This window comes from Zalophus californianus, chromosome 3 (assembly GCF_009762305.2).
Source record: "Zalophus californianus isolate mZalCal1 chromosome 3, mZalCal1.pri.v2, whole genome shotgun sequence".
Lineage (NCBI taxonomy): Eukaryota > Metazoa > Chordata > Mammalia > Carnivora > Otariidae > Zalophus > Zalophus californianus.
Window position 1 is genome coordinate 148,293,954 of NC_045597.1, and position 18,405 is coordinate 148,312,358.

At 33.9% G+C, this 18,405-nt stretch overlaps 1 protein-coding gene across 2 annotated transcripts in view; it reads left to right on the forward strand.

The window, feature by feature from the left end:
• Positions 1-18,405, forward strand: part of ITGAV (integrin subunit alpha V) — a 95,196-nt gene that overhangs the window by 43,092 nt on the left and 33,699 nt on the right. For both annotated transcript variants that reach the window (XM_027588392.2, XM_027588393.2), the window contains exons 4-12: positions 41-155; positions 5,301-5,362; positions 7,335-7,380; positions 10,085-10,210; positions 12,032-12,076; positions 12,921-12,964; positions 13,054-13,110; positions 15,369-15,421; positions 15,826-16,028. In XM_027588392.2, the coding sequence (XP_027444193.2) occupies positions 41-155; positions 5,301-5,362; positions 7,335-7,380; positions 10,085-10,210; positions 12,032-12,076; positions 12,921-12,964; positions 13,054-13,110; positions 15,369-15,421; positions 15,826-16,028 (751 nt within the window). The remainder of the gene's footprint in view (positions 1-40; positions 156-5,300; positions 5,363-7,334; positions 7,381-10,084; positions 10,211-12,031; positions 12,077-12,920; positions 12,965-13,053; positions 13,111-15,368; positions 15,422-15,825; positions 16,029-18,405) is intronic.

The following is an 18,405-nucleotide window of genomic DNA, read 5'->3' on the forward strand; positions in this document are numbered from 1 at the left end:
AGGGAATTTTTATGCCATGGACCATCCCCTTTGATTTCAGGCCTGTGCCCCGCTGTATCACTGGAGGACTGAAATGAAACAGGAGAGAGAGCCTGTTGGAACATGCTTTCTTCAGGATGGAACAAAGACTGTGGAGTATGCTCCATGCAGATCAAGTATGTATAGGAAGTTGTACCAGCTTTTAAAGAGGGTTGGGAAGCCTAGTTTGTTAAAAATGTGTGTGTGTGTGTCTTAAAAATTGTAGACATATTGTGTGTGAGTCAAAAGATGCTCCATTGAGCTTCTCTAACACAGATGTGGGACTCCCTAGAACAAAACGTTCTGATGCAGTACGTTTTTGTCAGGCCTGGGTACCTTCCTTTTTAGGAAACTCTACAAGGGAATTTAATGGATACCAAAGTTTAAGAACTAGAGCTTTATATTAATAATGATGTTAAATGTAAAAAAAGTATGTCTTAAAGAGCTAGAGTTTATATAGGAAGGTGAAACATTGAGCTCAGGACTTTGAGTCAGAATTTTCTTCCTTTAATTTTATTTTTAATTAAAAATATTTTTTTAAAGGTTTACTTTTTAAGTAATCTTTACACCCAACCTGGGGCTCAAACTCAAAACCGACTGAGCCAGCCAAGCACTCCTGAATTTTTCTTCTTTTAAATCAGTTTCTCTGTCAATCTGTTATCAAGCTTACTCCTCTTCTGATGATCCAAAAGATCTCACTCTGTTGTCTAATATTATTTGAAATTTCAGATGAAATTCATATTGTGACTAAAGATGATTTTGAGCACTTAAAATTTTGATAATGCTTTTCCAAAGGAGATTCCAGTTCCTTTTTTTTTTTTTTAAGATTTTATTTATTTATTAGAGAAAGAGCACGAGCAGGGGAGAGGGGCAGAGGGAGAAGCAGGCTCCCCGCTGAGCAAGGAGCCCGATGCGGAACTCGATCCCAGGACCCTGAGATCATGACCTGAGCCGAAGGCAGACACTTAATTGACTGAGCCACCCAGGTGCCCCTTTCTTTGTTCCATTGGTCACCAGATAGTTCAGTAGAGAGAATTAGTAATAGAGGTATAACATATAGGACTGTTACTGCTAAATTCTTTTTTTCCATGTTAGGTGACTTAAGACACCAGGCCAGAGGAACTGTTCAGTCTTCAAAATTCTAAGCACTTGAACCTCTAAGCAATTGCAAATGATTATTATTAATACTTATTTTTTAACCTACCAACTTGACCCTATCTGCTGTACATGAGAGGTACACATCAGAAGAATGATACCTCCCCAGAACTGCATTATTTATTAGGATAGTTCAGAAAGCACACCTTACGCAGGACAGAGGAGGTTGGCAGCCCTATACTCAGTGTTTGATACCATCTGTATCATCACCTTTATGTTGCTGTTTTGGTCACAGTACTGTTGTCTTTGTGGTATGTGGAAAATGCGAGAACTAAATTATGTTTTTAATTGTATTGTAAAAACGATCTTACTGTGAAAAGATAATTTTATAGCTGTGAGGAATGAGCTAACTCTTTCATGCCAGGTTTGTAACTTACCACTTACATGATGGACATGCATGTAAAAATCACCCTTATTCTCACATGATAGATGTGGGGGCTGAGATTCAGACAGTTGCAAGTAATTTTTTTCCTACATCTTATAGCAGTGAGTGGTCTAATGAGGATTTGAACCCAGGTCTTACTCCAGATGAATCCTTTCCTTGTAATACTAACAACGGGAATTGTTTTCCATTTCAATGGCCTCAGTGTTAACCACAGCTTATCCATAAAAAATACACCCAGCTTTCATAAATACAGGTTTGGATTATTCTGGATGTGTAAGAGTACTTGGTACCCTTCTGAAAGCAAGCATTCTAATGATGATCCATCGTGGATATACTGCCAGGTTAGGCTAATAGTTTTTGTCATTTTGCCTCTTCAGTGATGACCAGTTACTCAACATGTGTTTAAAGGATGAAGGCAGTATTTACATGATGTATTTGTCTTTTGTTTATTTGATTTAGGCACAGAAATTTTACATATAGGCACAGAAATTGTAAAATCATTTTAAACCTTATTTTTTAAAGTATTTAACAACCAAATCAGGTCAGCGAACTGTCTTGTGAGCCTCTTTTTGTAAATAAAATTTTATTGGAATATAGCCCCACCCATTTGTTTACATGTTATTTATAAAGGGAGAGCTGAGTAATTGCCACAGTGACCATATATCCCCTAGGTCTAAAATATTTAGTATCTGGTCTTTTACAGAAAAAGTTTGCTGATCCCTGATCAGATAATAAAACCTCAAATCTTAGAAAAAGCAAAAGAATAACTTCAAAAATCAAAGTGAAAGCCTTTCTTCCTAATAAATCTGGCTTTCAGTATCCCTTGATTATTGTACATGCTTTTTGGCTCAGCCTTTGCAATATGAAGCTACCTACAGGCCCAAATTACAAGGGGCAACATGACCAGAGGGGGGAAAAATGCTCAGGAGTGGGAATCTGAGAACCTGGGTTATATTCTCGAATTTTGTCAACAACCTGCTGTCGCTATGCGTGATTACTTAATCACTCTGGGCCTTTGTTTCACTCTTGGTGTAAAACACTGATTCGGATAAAAGACTTTAGAGGTACAAATTTTGTGTTTTGTATTTTCTTCATGCTTCAATAAATTATGCAACCAATGATTGATTTTGCATAGGAATGCCAATTTTGAAGGGCTACATTGCTAACTTGATAATTTTGCTTGTTTTGGTAGTGGTAGTTTGTGGGGCATTTTGTTTGTTTTCTTGCTTTTGTTTTCAGCATGACCTGTGTGGACACCCTGGGCATGAAACTTCACTGTCTGTAAAAAAATTTCTTTATTCCTGATTATGTTAGCTTTTGGCTTTTCATAACTATCTGTGACCTAATGGCTTTACACAATAGGCCAGGTGTCTTTCTTAAAGTTCCAGAGCCACAAATCATGTAACTTAAATACTTTCAATTCCTTGCTCAGGCTGCGTTCTTTGTTCCTTCTACTTTCTGGTGACGTTATTTGTACATAGATTTTTCTCGGTTATGAAAACTAATTACCTTTTCTTTCCCCTTGATAGTTACTCAGGAAATTATAAGTACACTGTTGATTTGAGATAGTGCAGGTTAGTGGTGTGGACACACTGGGCTCAGATCCATGCTCTCTTATTTACCAGCTGGCTGACTATGGTCAAGGTACTTCATTTCTGTAAGCCTTTATTTCCTTATCTGTACATTGTGAATGATAATAGTATCTCTCACAGGACTGCATAAGATTTTAAAAGATAATGTCTTGGAAAATGCTTTAGTATAGTACGTGGCTCATGGAAGGGGCTTAATAAACATAAGCTGCTCTTACTATCAAAATCAGTAATATTATAATGCTGTCAGGCTTGACAAGTAGGAGAAATATTCATCTATAGGAATAAAAACATCTATAGGAATAAAAATAAATTCTTCACTGAAATAGCTTGTAGTTACCATAAAATTCTTAAACACTCAGTTTAATACGTACCTGTTAAGAAAATTTTAAAGGACAGTCCTGTTTTCTAGCTGGACATTCTGGGAAACCAAATAAAGCAGATAAATATGCAGTATGATAATCAAAAAGAGATGTCTTTATAAATGGCCTGAAATAGTTCTCCTGAATACAAGTTGAATAAAGGAAATAAACGGCTGACTTGAGGTCAGAGCAGAATTCCTCAGTATGATTCACTAGATGCTGGAAACCCCAGCCCACATTTTCCCATTCCCTCTTGGTTAGAAAAATTTACATTGGGGTAGCATTACACTCTTGAGGCTATTTTCTAAAACAAATTCTAAATTTAGTTATTAAGTGTGTAATCTTGGGACAGTTCCCAGGTTTTTAAAATGTGTTCAAAATTTTTGATGGGAGTATTTGACAAAAATTTTTGGAAATTGTCCTTTCAGTTGTACTGAAAATAGATATTTTTGGTTCCTGTGTTTGGGTGGGAAATATAGTAATACTATTGCATAATTATTTATGTATTGTAACATTGGCTACAAGAATTCCTTGATAACTAAAGAGTAGTGTTTTCGTTGTTCCTTGTTATCCTCAAAATAAAACAAGGGAGAGTCTTCAGGTTCATCTTTACCTGTATTCTAGGTACAGTATTACTCATGATTAGAGTTAATTTAAATTAATTGGCTAATTGTCCAGAAATTGTCCCCTTCTGTGAGAACTACCAAATAAAAGGTAACTATCAAAGAGTCTAACTACTGAGTCTGTTACCATTTGGAAAATAGTTGAAAGTGTCATGTTTAAAGGTGTTCACATTCATTAGACTGCAGTTTTAAGTATGTTGTGAAGATAGTTTCATATTTTGCTTTTTGCTGAACATTAAGTTAGGGTCTGGCTCTCTCCCAAAATTCTGAACTACGTTTTCAATAGATTTTTTATGGTTGTTGGCTATAAAATATATGTGTAGTAAATATGTATTAGGAATGTATGTATCTCTTTACTAGTATTCGTAATAAATTTGTGAAGACTGTAGGCTAGCAACTGTAGGGTAATAATAGGAATTTAGGATTGGAATTTTTCTTTTTTTAAAGATTTTTTTATTTGTTTGACAGAGAGAGACACAGTGAGAGAGGGAACATAAGCAGGGGGAGTGGGAGAGGGAGAAGCAGGCTTCCCACTGAGCAGAGAGCCCGACATGGGCCTCGATCCCAGGACCCTGGGATCATGACCTGAGCGGAAGGCAGACACTTAACAACTGAGCCACCCAGGTGTCCCTGGGATTGTAATTTTTAACTCGTAGATCACAGCTCATCTTTGTTTTATGAAATCAAAATAGTGGTTCATAACCAGTAATTTTTTAAAAATGGAATGAAATAAAATAGAAAATGTCAGAATATATTGTACATGGTAATACTGATACTGTTTTGTGAAATTTTGTCTTATTTATATATCTATTATATACACACTTAATATGTATATGTTGGGTTGTTTGGGTTACAGAATATAATCTTGCTGTGGGTTGTGGTTAAAAATAAGTTTTAAATCTACCATTTTAGGTGATGTTTCTGTTTCCTGGTGACCATTCCAGGTACTTTGATCTCTCTTGCCATATCTAAGAAAATGGTGCTGATAAAAATGCATACTAACTTTTTCAGAATGTGAGAATAACTCAGTAAGTGCTTGAGTGAATGAACATTCCCAATTCATGGTACATTATCTTATGATTATAGTGATACAGATTTTTCTCATGTTTTGTTTTATGTTATTTGTTTGTTTTTGGGTTTGTGTATATTTCCAATCTTTTTATTTTAGAAAATATTGATGCTGATGGACAGGGATTTTGTCAAGGAGGATTCAGCATTGATTTTACCAAAGTAAGTTCTCATTTAAGACTGAATGAGATTCAGATCTATCTCATTATCTAAACCATTGTTAAAAATTAATTGCTCAATAATACTTCAGCTTCTTTATAACTATTACCTGTTTTATGAAAACAGCTAATAAAAATGACCCATGCATTTTGATAATCTTTGCCTTATATTATTTTCTCCCTAGCAGACCTTGGTTATTTGAAATAGACATCAGAATGGGAATGGAGGACAGTAGAAAGTCTCCTCAGTAGATACAGATAACCATTATGACTTAATATTAAAATTTCCAGTTAGATAAATTTATATAATATTAAAGTTTTTCCTGTTTGACTGAAATTGATTTTTCATAAAATCTTGTCAGTGGGAGCTTTGTTACAAAATTGTAGTTTCGTTACATAAAAGTTGAGAAACATGCATGTTTGCCATCTATTATGTGCCTACAGGCACCAAGTAAAGCTGGAGCAACTTAATTATTTCTAAAAAAATTCATATGTGTGACTCTGTGTATTTTTCACTAAGCTAGTATGCTCTCCAGAGTTGATAGTTTTTAAATCTGTTTTCCTAAAATAACAATTCAGTGTATGTTTTCAAAGGAAATTTTTCTTAGGTATTTTTCTTTCTATAATTTTCTTTTGTATATGTGTTTTTTTTTGGGTGGGATATATGAACATTTTGAATATCAAATTGAGAATATTAATTACTCCTAGAGAAATCTTACATATATTGATTAAAAGTAGAGCTTCCTTAGAAAGCTTAATATGGCTTTCTTAGAAAATACCTTAAATTTATTAAAACAGTAGAAACTATGTAATTATGTGATTCAGAAAATTAATAAAGCCTTTTCTTATTTTTTAAAATTTGTATTTTATCTTTACTAAAAATTTTTTTTTCTAGACTAGGACTATAATTATAGTTGACTTTCTTTATTGCATAATTGATTTAAATCACTCAATTCGAGATTCATAATTCAATATTTATTCACAATTACTAATAATTCAAAATTTGAGGAAGCAAAACAAAGAGAAGTATATTAATAAATATTAGCTTTAAACTTTCATGAAATATTTTCAAATAGGTGTTGTTTCAAAAAAAGTATCCATGTTTTCTGTACCTATGCCCATGCAACTATAACCCCAGAAATATTCTCGTACATGAATATTCATTGCTAAATTAACTGTTTACTTTCTTCAACTCATTTCTAAAATAAAAGGTATCCTTTTAAAGTAGACAATTTAGAAGTATCTTTTTCATAGCCAGTGCAGGAAAATTGTCTGTTGAAATCTTCCTAAGGCTATATGTATGTTTGGAGGGGGAAAACTTTTTTTTTTTCCTCTCCAGCCAGAAGAAATTTCCAATATATGCTAAAACCCTAAATACAGTTTCCTTAAATTAGATACTTACAGTTTGTTACAGATATAAGAAATACTAGTCAAGTGTAATTTGTATATGTAATACACCCTGAAAAATTTACCCTCTAACTTCATTTCTGTTTAGATCTGCAGGACATGAAAAATAATTTTTTATCAGCTAAAGAATTTTTAATGAAATTAAAAAGGAAAGGAAATTTGCCTATGTAGTCACAAATAGACAAAATCAATGACTTTTTGTCTTTATTGTAACTTAAAAGTATTTTGTAGTAGTACTTCATAACAAGTATGTGAAGCAGCCAGATTTATAGAATCAATGTCTGTATGTATTTGTGTATTTTTGTATATTTCATATATTAAATGCATTATAACTCTTTTTGATTTGTATTGTATTTTGTATTTTAGATAAGGTGCAATGAAAATTTATTGAGAATGAGTTAGAGAAGTTTAAGAGTTATGATTTTGTTGTATGGGTATATATGTGTATATATAACTTTTATGTATATTAGATGTATATGTATATATAGTTTTTATGTGTATTACATTGCTTTCAGTTTTCAAACTACCTGTTTTTAAATATGTATTTTTTGTTGTTTGATTTAATCTAGGCTGACAGAGTACTTCTTGGTGGTCCTGGTAGCTTTTATTGGCAAGGTAGGTTAATATTTTTTTAAATTACTTGGTAATGATTGTGTTTAATGCTCCCTTGGCTTAGATGCCTATGAGATTTTTCAAATTATTTTAAAGAAAGAAATTGAAAAATGCAATTTAAATATGTAATCACTATCTGTTACACAGTATTCTTTTTTTAAAAGGACTGTAGTATCCTATATATATTTTGATGTATAGAAAATAAAATATATGGCATATTGTAATATATAGAGATATATATTCCTAGGAGAAAATAAACAATATTTTTAAAGTAAATTATAAAGTAAATCTATAAAGTAATTTAAAACAATTTATTTTTATTGCTTGTGGCATGTGCTTCTTCATCTCTGTACTCCAGAGACTATGCTATAACCATTAGGAAGTGTGGAACTGATTTATGACAGGCAAATTGTGGCATTCTGAGAGCTCATGGTTTTAAAGTATTTCGAATTTGCTCATTAGAATATTTAAATGGTTATTTTCTCATTAATTACTGACATCAAGAATGATTACTTTGTGTTTGGGGAGTTTTTAAAATAGAGGATCTTATTAAGTTCCAAAAGAATGTAATTAAACTGGCATCAATATAAAGATAAAACACATTCTTCAGTCATTCTGGGAGGCCCAACAAAATTACCATTTGTAAAAATGCATAACAGATCATTATTTGCTGACAGTTTGAAAATAGGTAACTAAATTTGCTTACTTGCTTTACTTTATGTTTCCTGTATCATTAGGTACACATGGTTATTTATTTAGCTAATATATTCACATGTTTGTTTTCTGCTAAAAAGTGGTGTTTACAAGGTCAGAACTTTTGTTTTTTGGTAATCTGATATTTAAGCATTACCAGTATTTGGAAGAACTGGAAAAATCTATGACTATATTAATGTGCAAGTACTTTCTAATTACGAATTTTACTTCTGTACTCTAACCCACGCTTATTACTTTTGCTTCATAGAAAAGGAAACTAAAGAAAGAGATTTACTGGAGAAAAACAGTAAAGAAAGAAAATAAGAAGGGATGAGAAATGGGAATAAGTGAAAAGTTGAAAGGGATGGCAAAGGAGAAATGAAGAAGAGAAAAATCAGGGAAAGATGGGTCAGCATACTAACTGAAACAGAAGAATTGAATTTCTCTTAATTATACATCTATTGGAAAATGAAATGATTTAGGAAAATTGTATTGGGTTTTACAGTTTTAAAATGAAAACAAAAATAGCAGTTTAATTGCATACAAGATTAAAGTAGGAGATATTAATGCTTTCTAGTAAGATAAAAAACATGGATTTGTTTTTTTGTTTTTTTTTTTCTTCTGTGCTGGTTATGCCATTCAGTGGAGGGGAGGGAGGTGTCTGTTGGAAATGCCTGGGAACCAAAGATTGATTCTGTGATTCTCAGTCAGGACCGCTTCTTACCTCTGCCTTTTTAAGAGACACAGCTGTGAACATGTTTAGATGACTAGTTCTTTTTTTTTTTCTTAAAGATTTTTATTTGAGAGAGAGTGTGAGAGAGAGCACAAACGGGAAGTGGCGAGGGAGAGGGAGAAGCAGGCTCCCTGCTCAGGCAGGGAGGTTGAGGCAGGGAGTAGAGTTCGATCCTAGGACCTCAGGATCTTGACCTAAGCCGAAGGTAGACGCTTAACCAACTGAGCCACCCAGGTGCCCCTAGATGACTAGTTCTTTTAATACCTTGAGTATTATACCTATTTAAAAACTAGGACTGGTATAGACAGTTGGTACTGTGTTGATTGAAATTTTATTATAAATGGTGTAGGATATGTAACTGAAAGACTCAGTGGCTGGGTAGAGAATATTTTGTTCTAATAAGATCAAAATCAGCAGGTTTTATTCTGAATTAATAAGTATGTCAGAATGAATTTTTCCATAGATCTCAGAATTATCCCTGTACAAATAGATAAAATTATAATGTTTTATTCAAAAGAGATGATGAGATTTTCTTGTGTTCTTTGATTCAAGAAATAGTTATTGAGTTCTTGCCATGTGTTAGGTACTGTTTAGGTACAGAGGATAAAGTAGTGACCCAAAGTGTTCCTACCCTATAGACTCAACCTTTGTGACTGGACAGATTGGAACAGACTGATAAACGTTAGCTATGAATTTTTTTCCGAAACAGCAGAAATGAAGAGATTATTTTCTTCATGTATGGAGATGACTTTTAATAAATTACCCAACCTTTCTTGGGGTAGGGAACAATCTGATTTTTGTGTAGTGCTTTAGATTTCTTGTCGACCTGATAACTTAAGGTTGTGAGGAAAAGTGAACTCACCCATTCAGGCCTCTTCATAAAGGTGTATCCAAATAATTTGTAGGGGGGGAAAAAAAAGTTGAACCAAAAGTAAAAGTATTTAATTATTTCAGTAGACTTTTCAAATTCTGATGGATTTGTTTGGGAAACAGCCCTTGATTTTATTATTCCAGTTATTTAACATCATTTTGTGAATTAAGACAAATCCTGTATTCATAATTTTTGTTTACTAGCAGTGACTAATTTTAAAGAACTAGCTTGACTAGAAGTAATTGTGACTTTAAAAATTTTAAATTTCAGATTTAATATTATGGAGAGTTATTTAATAAGGCTAATAATTGGAAATTTTCATCTCTAATGCTATTTTTGTGTGTGCAGGTGCCATTTATCATCTGCATTATAAATTCCCATTAGAAACCTATTTTATATATATTTTTCAGGTCAGCTCATTTCGGATCAAGTGGCAGAAATCGTATCTAAATATGACCCCAAAGTTTACAGCATCAAGTATAATAACCAGTTAGCAACTCGGACTGCTCAAGCTATTTTTGATGACAGTTATTTGGGTGAGTAAAACCAAAATACGGATTCATTTTATGGAGTTGCAGTGTTATTTTTCCTGTATTTGCATATGCTACTTTAAGCAGGAAAATCTTTTATGTTGAAATAGATTAAGATTTTTTTTTTAAATATAAAGAACAGGAACATAACAATTTCAAATTGTTATTGAGTACTTAGGTTATGTTATATTTCAGTAGTTGAAATTTAAGAGCAGTTATTTATACAATGATTAATAATAGAAAGCTCTTATTTTTAAAAATTTACTATTTTTTATTTTTTAATTTAATTTTTTTTTGAGAGAGAGAGTGCTCAAATGAGGGGTGCGGCAAGGCAGAGAGAGAGAGAGATTGAGAGAGCCTTAAACAGGCTCCAAGCCTAGCACAGAGCCTAACATGGGGCTCAATCTTAAGACCTTGAAATCATGACCCGAGCCAAAATCCAGACTCGGATGCTCAACCACCTGAGCCACCTAGGCATGCCAATAATAATAGATAAGTTTTAAAGTATGCTTACATATTCTAGGCATTGTTGTAAGTGCTTCACCTGTAATAATTTACTTAATCATTGTAACAAGTCTGTGAAAGTATACTGCTATTATTCCTGTTTTGTAGGTAAAGAAACTGAGGCACAAAGAGTCAAAATAACTTACCTAAAGTCACTCACTTAATAACTTGCTGTTCTAAGGTTCAAACCCAGGCAGTCTGACTCCTAGGCTTCTGTTAACTATATTACTCATGGTGTTAAACTATGGTCTTTAAGATTTATTAAGTTTTGTTACCTCCCTTTAAATTTCTCTTATTAAACCAAGTACATATGACAGAAGTAGTATTTTGCTGATTGAGGAAATCTGTTATTTGTTGCTCCTTTAAGATGAATTACAGATTTACCATTTTTTAAAAATTGAGATATAATTGACTTGTAATATTATATTACTTTTAGGTGTACAACATAATGATTCGGTATTTTTATATATTGTGAAATAATCATCACAATTCGTCTAGTTAACATTTATCACCACACATAGTTACAAATTTTTTTTTTCTTGTAATGAGAACTTTTAAATTCTACTCTGTTACAACTTCCAGTATACAATGCATTATTATTAATTATAGTCACCATGTTCTCATTACATCTCATGACTTATTTATAAGGGGGAGTTTGTACCATTTGACCACCTTCATGCATTTTGCCCATCCCATCACCCCCTACCTCTGGCAGTCTCTGATCTCTTCTCTATTAGAAATTTACTGTTTTTAACTGACTTCTTTGTAAAATTGATAAAACAGTCTTATTTTTCTAATAGAGATATACTATTTGAGTGTTTATTTCCTTTAGATTCACTTACTGTATACATGTGAATCTATTACCCCTAGAGAACAAAATATTACATTACTAAGGGAATTATTTTGACCCTTGCACAATGCAGGGCTTAGGTGCATCAACCCCTTGTGCAGTTGAAAATCTGCATTAACTTTTGACTCCTCCAAAACCCAAGTGCCTATTGTTGACCAGAAGTCTTAGCAATAACATAAAGTCAGTTAACACATATTTTGTATGTCATCTATATTATATACTGTATTCCTCCAATAAAGTAAGCTAGAAAAATGAAAATGTTAAGAAAACCATAAGGAAGAGAACATACATTTACAGAACTGCACTACATTTATTGAAAAAAAATCCATGAATAAGTAGGTCTGTGCAGTTCAAACCCCTTGTTCAGGAGTCAGTCCTACTTGAAAATATTTTCAAGGAAAGCCTACTCAGCAAGTATGCTGTAGGTAACTGTTCGTGCCCTGATGGTGTTTCACATTTTGTTCCCCCTTTAGGTTATTCTGTGGCTGTCGGAGATTTTAATGGTGATGGCATAGATGGTATGATGCACTTAAACTATATTTAATCCTTCTTTAAAAATATAGACTAAGCATTTGAAACAGGTGGCATTGAAAAACCTCAGCAGTTAAAGTTTGAAACCATTGCTATATAATGTAACAAGAGAAATGTGGGAGATATTAGTACATTGACTTGAGCTTGGTCTATGTTAAACTTTCTCTAGCAGCTGCTGAAGGTTGAGCCCGCCGGTTGCTGGGGACCCCTGTGTCTTCCCCGTCCGTTCCTTTCCAGCCCCAGGCATCGTAGTTTTTCTTCAGCTTCTTCCTTCTTGCTTTCAATAGTTTAAATCCTCGTGGAAGGGCTTTAGTTTCTTCTTCCTGTAGACATAATTTCTAACTTTCTGGGCTCTGCCTTTAAGATTGTTACCCCATTCTCTGTCCATCCATCTTCCTTCAGAGCTCAATTTAGAAATCAGAGACCTCACCTGATTTTGATCACATTCCTGTGTCACTGCCACCTCTACCCTATTTCACTTTGCTCCGAGATTACAAATGCCTGAGGGCATACATGCATTTATTTGAGGGTGCTCAAGAATCTTTCTGTATTTTGTAAAGATTTGATTTTTTATTAGTTTTTTTCTCTTTAAATTTTTTATTGTTATGTTAATCACCATACATTACATCATTAGTTTTTGATGTAGTAAAGATTTGATTTATGTAGTTAAAAAATGTTATGGTCATTTATTCTGGAGTACCAATTTTTAAGATTTTTAAATGTTTTCTACTGAAATAATAAAACAGAACTTAAAGCTTTCTGATATACCCATTTCCTCCTGCAGTTTTCGGTATTGGTCTTGAAAATGAGTAATTATGTTTTTCTTTTCAGACTTTGTTTCAGGTGTTCCAAGAGCAGCGAGGACTTTGGGAATGGTAGGAAAATTAAAAGGAATCTAAAAAAAGAATCTCTGGCTTATCTCATATTTTACTGTGTTCCATATGCTTTTGTTTTTCCTCCACAGGTTTATATTTATGATGGGAAAAACATGTCCTCCTTACACAATTTTACTGGTGAGCAGGTATGCTTTTAAAATGTTTTTGTTTATTTAACATTTTAACATCAGCATTTTAAAACTTATCTTGATAATATCATAATGGTTTACATTGAATAGATAGTAAATATTGGTTTAATATTCAGTATTGTAAATATAAAATAAGCTTTAAAGAATTGACCTTTAACCAAAGTAATTTATGTAAGCAGAGCCTTTTGTAATTGCACATTATGGCTTGTTTTTTAAGGAAATACAGAAATTGCACACATACATGTCATACACACAAAACCATAACACTTCCTTTTTCTTTGCTGATGACATTAAATTCTCCTTTAAGAAATGATCTATGCTTTTTAATTTTATTAGCTGCAAAACAAAGCATGGCACAGATGTGTAAATTATAGATATTATAAGTAAACTTCATATGTAGTAGATGAAATAAAACATTTCAGTTAAAAATTAATACTTTAATTATAAGACTGATGAATCACTGACCTCTACCTCTGAAACTAATTAGTTAATTGAATTTAAATAAAAAATACATATATTTTTTTAAGAAAAAGCAGTACTTTTAGGTAATAGACATTCTCTGCAGGTACAGGCATTTTATAGCATTTTGTATTGTATATCTCAGAGAATTAAATGACAGGTTAGGAATGACAAAGGGAAAATTAGCGGGTACAGGAAAAAGAAATGACTCCCAGTTTGCAGATCTGGGTGGGATTAAAGCCCCCTTCCTGTTCAGTAGAGATTATTGGGCTTTGCAAGAGAATCGATAGGATAAGGAAGTAGACTCATGGTCCCCAGAAACCTCTTCCCATGTGTGGTTGTCAGGGCTGCCGCACAGCACAGAATGGCCTGCAGCTGACGGGCCAGTTGTGGCAGGGGTGGTTGTCCCTTTGTGAGGCTGTGACTTCTTGACCTCCAGCAGCTTCTCCTGTCAGATGCCCATGTGTGTCTCTGGATCATGTTGTACACAGTCCATGATGTTTTCTTTATTACTCCTCAGCTGTTTTGTGGTTGGGGGGGAATACGGGCTTTGCTTTAAGACAGAGCTAGGCTCTAAATTCTCAGTCTTACTGCATCCAACAAAGGTATATGCCACTGTAAATCCGGTGGATCATTTGTAAAAATAGGGAAACTGGTAACTTCCATATGGGGTTGTAGTAACAATCAAATGAAAACCTTTCAATCCTGGTGCCCAGGATAAAATTTGTCACAGTAAATGCCCTGCTTTCTTTACAGTTTCAAGTAGAGCACCCTGCAAGACTAGGACCTGACTGTAGTATTCTGTTAAATTGCAGTGCAAATACAATACACTTTATACACATGCTCTGATCTTGTAATTGAATGCAGACTGCCCCTTTCATTGTCTTAGTTAACTGAATCAACCCAAAATAGATAATGTAGGAATCTCCTGTATCATTCCCTCCTAATAGCTCCACTAATCAAATTTTGGAAGCTTTGCTAACTTTCCTTTTTTTGGTTTGTTGACTCATTCCTCACCTTAGTTCATCTTTAAACTGTCATCTCTTTTAGTTTTGCTTTGCATGTTGGGCTATCTTTAGAACTTTTCTTTTCACATTTATTTCCAGCCAGGCTGCTCTGTCTGTGATGGTGATGGCCAGTAGTAGTCTCCTGTAGTGGGGGAAAGGACGTTCCTTCTCTCTACACATAATCCTGTAATAAATCCAAAAACATTTGTACTGTGTATAATTCAAAAGCAAAGCCACGGGCAAGTAATCAGTTGAGACGTGAGACAAGAACAGAGTCATTCCAATGTCTTTCTAAAGAGTGATTTCTTGAGAGTAGCAGTGTTTTCACATAGGAAGAGCCAGTTATGATCTATTAATAACTATTGTCTATTATGTTTACTGCATAAACTCCCACTGATAACTTCTTGGGCTCATTTAAAACTTCTGTCCATGACTGTATGTCTTTCTGGTAGTGTGTCTATGTCTGGCACATGTTGGGTAGTAGAGAGAAAGGGAGATAGTAGATTAGGCCTGGGAAGGAGGACTGGTTATGCGTGGACTTAAGTGGGATGTGTTGAAGACACTGCAATGATATACATGGGATATGTTTTGCCCATAAATCTAGGAACATAAAAAAGCCTCATTAACTTGATAGTGTTGGTAGAATAAACAGAAGAAAAGAAATTAAGATTGAAGCACTTTGTGCAGAGAAAAAAAAAAACCTTTCTGGTTGATAAATATACCACAAATATTAACTGTCCAAACTAGTTGGATGAAATGTAAACATTTCATTTTCTTTTTGTTATCCAGATGGCTGCATATTTTGGATTTTCTGTCGCTGCCACTGACATTAATGGGGATGAGTAAGTTTAAAAAGATGTTTCCAGGAACAGTTTTCCTCTCATGTTTATGAATGCTTTACTAAAACTAAACATTTTTTTTCTTTTGTTTCTTTGTTCCCTTCCTGCTAATCTTTCTATTTAAGGAAACAATTTGAAGCAATCTTATCACGAATGCGAGAAAACCTCTATGTTGTTCATAATTTCTTTCAGTAGCTTTTATGATGTGAAGGAATAAGATAATTTTTTATGAGTTACTCACGGTTTCTTAAAGGAGTTGGAAGAAGGTTTGAATTTGAAATGATTTTATGCTTCAGTTTGGTTATGAGAGATATGGAAAGAGGGAGACTGAGTTTTGATAAGAAAAAAATTGTTATTAATACATGGAATTTGATCTTGCTTTGGTGACAAAGATTCTGTTCTTTTAGTTACGCAGATGTGTTTATTGGAGCACCTCTTTTCATGGATCGTGGTTCTGACGGCAAACTCCAAGAAGTGGGGCAGGTGTCTGTGTCTCTGCAAAGAGCTTCAGGAGACTTCCAGATGACCAAGCTGAATGGGTTTGAGGTCTTTGCGAGGTTCGGCAGTGCCATAGCACCTTTGGGAGATCTGGACCAGGATGGCTTCAATGGTAAGATCAAAGTTCAGCAATGGTGTGTTCCTAATTTTGTGTCTACTGTCATCTACTGAAGTTCATACTAGCAAATCTTCCTGGAAAGAAGCATGTGATTTACAGTGACACATCAGGTTAAACAACAGTTGCTCTCTTCCGTTAAAAAGCAGAGAAAACTTAAAAAATGGATTCTCCTGAGTTATTATTCATATAGCCTCAAATTAGAATTTTGCAATAGTTAATTTCTGAGAGGAAATCTGCCTTCCCAGGGAGCCCAGTGTAAGGTGGATGATTTTCTCTCTGTCCTGCTTAGCAGCAGCGCCCTCTACCGTCCTGTTTGGTTACAAATGTAAAAAACGCACCCAGGTACGTTGTCAAGGCCATGTTGACTATAATTGTATCCCTCAAAGGTACGATTTGCCATTCATATTTTTAAAGGCATAACTTTGTTGTGGCTGTCTAAGAAACTCTGGAGGAGGTTATAACTCCCCTCGTGGGGGCAAGTAAAAAATATAAGTTCATTGTTTTATTATAGTCCCATTTAATAATTTAATTAATATCTGTAAGTATCTTTAAAAATCAAAGTTGACTTTTATTTTAGAATAAAAGCTAGATTACAAATTATCAAGACTTTTTAAAAAAGAAATACAAAACTCTCTAGAGATCACAGAATAGAGTTGAACTCTTGGTTTTTTGAATAATCGGTAATATATAGGAATATGCCCCTTAAAATTTAAAGAAAGTTATAAATTAAAGAGAAAACTTCAAAAATACAGTTGACTCATATCTTCCAAATAGTAATGGAAAAGTAAAACATTTTTTAGGCTTCAAGACCACTCCACTCCTTCCTCTCAGGTAGTTTTATATCATGCACTGGAAGTGTCATTTCTGAGATTAACCCTTAGATGTTTTCACTGTTAGTGAGAACTACTCACAGAGATGTCTTGCTTCCTAAAATAGAGTCCTAAAGATTTTTACGACCAAGAGAACATAAACCAAATGGAACTGGTGTGAAGTTTAAAATAGAACTTGAAAAGAATAGCATAGAACAGATTAAGCTATTACTTATTGATAACAAAACTACCTAGAAAACATAGGGCCAAATTTAAGGTTCTATCTTGAATAAATGTAATGAGTTCCTTTCTGTAGTAGGACCTTTGTCTCTGGGTTTTCTGGGAGATCCTGGGCATGTTTGCTGTCACTTTGTCTTAAGGGTATTCCAGCCACTTTAAAGCAAATTTCCTCAATATCATGATCTGGCCAACATCTCATTCTGCTTTCTGTATTTTTATCAAATGTGTGATCTGTGACTACAACAATTAAAATAACAGATACAAAATACTGAAGTTTTACAAAGATTTTACAAACAGATTTTACTTCTAGAAATGGATACCATAGAGGAGGATTTTGTTCTCCCCAAGTTTCTCCTGGAATCTTATTACCCCAAATAGTAGATTGTGAATGATCTGAGCTGTGTTTATGTAACTATATATACTTACAGATTACATATATATATAGTTTATATATATATAATGAACTGTTAGTTATAACCTGGATCTTTTCTTTGTTCAAACCTTATGACATTAGCCCTTTGTTATGCCCTTCATCATATATTCCTCCCTTTCTACCGATACCCACTAGGAAACCCTAGGTATCATCAAGAGGGATACTGAAAACAAAACAGTAAAGTTATGTTCTACGATAATGTGCAGTTTTGTCAATACCCCTCCAGAAAGAGGGAAAAAACAAAATAAAAACTGAAATGATCAAAGGAAGAAATCAGTTGAGTGAAAAAGTAGGACTTTCCAGACTGAACAGATGTCATCCAAGAGAGAAGATGATTAGAATAAATAAAATAATGAGAAGTTTAGAAAAGTTAAAGATAATTTTTATTAAATGATTTCTCAACACTGGAGTTGTCTTCTGTTGGGAAATTATATTTTGATAAATACATTCTTTTTTTTTTTTTTAAAGATTTTATTTACTTATTTGGCAGAGAGAGACACAGCGAGAGAGGGAACACAAGCAGGGGGAGTGGGAGAGGGAGAAGCAGGCTTCCCGCGGAGCAGGGAGCCCGATGCGGGGCTCGATCCCAGGACCCTGGGATCATGACCTGAGCCGAAGGCAGACGCTTAATGACTGAGCCACCCAGGCGCCCCTGATAAATACATTCTTAATGCTTATGTCAAGTTAGAAGTTATGCTTACCTTTGAAACTTAAGAAAGATAAAAGAAGGACTCTTACATAATTTAAATACTACTTTTCTTTTTTTTTTAAGAATAACAAATTCTTGGCGCTTACTGCAGGCCATGCACTGAGGATAAATTAGAGCTCATTCATGTCCTTAAGGAATTTAGCATCACCAAGGGCAATTTTTATGTAAACAAGTAAACAT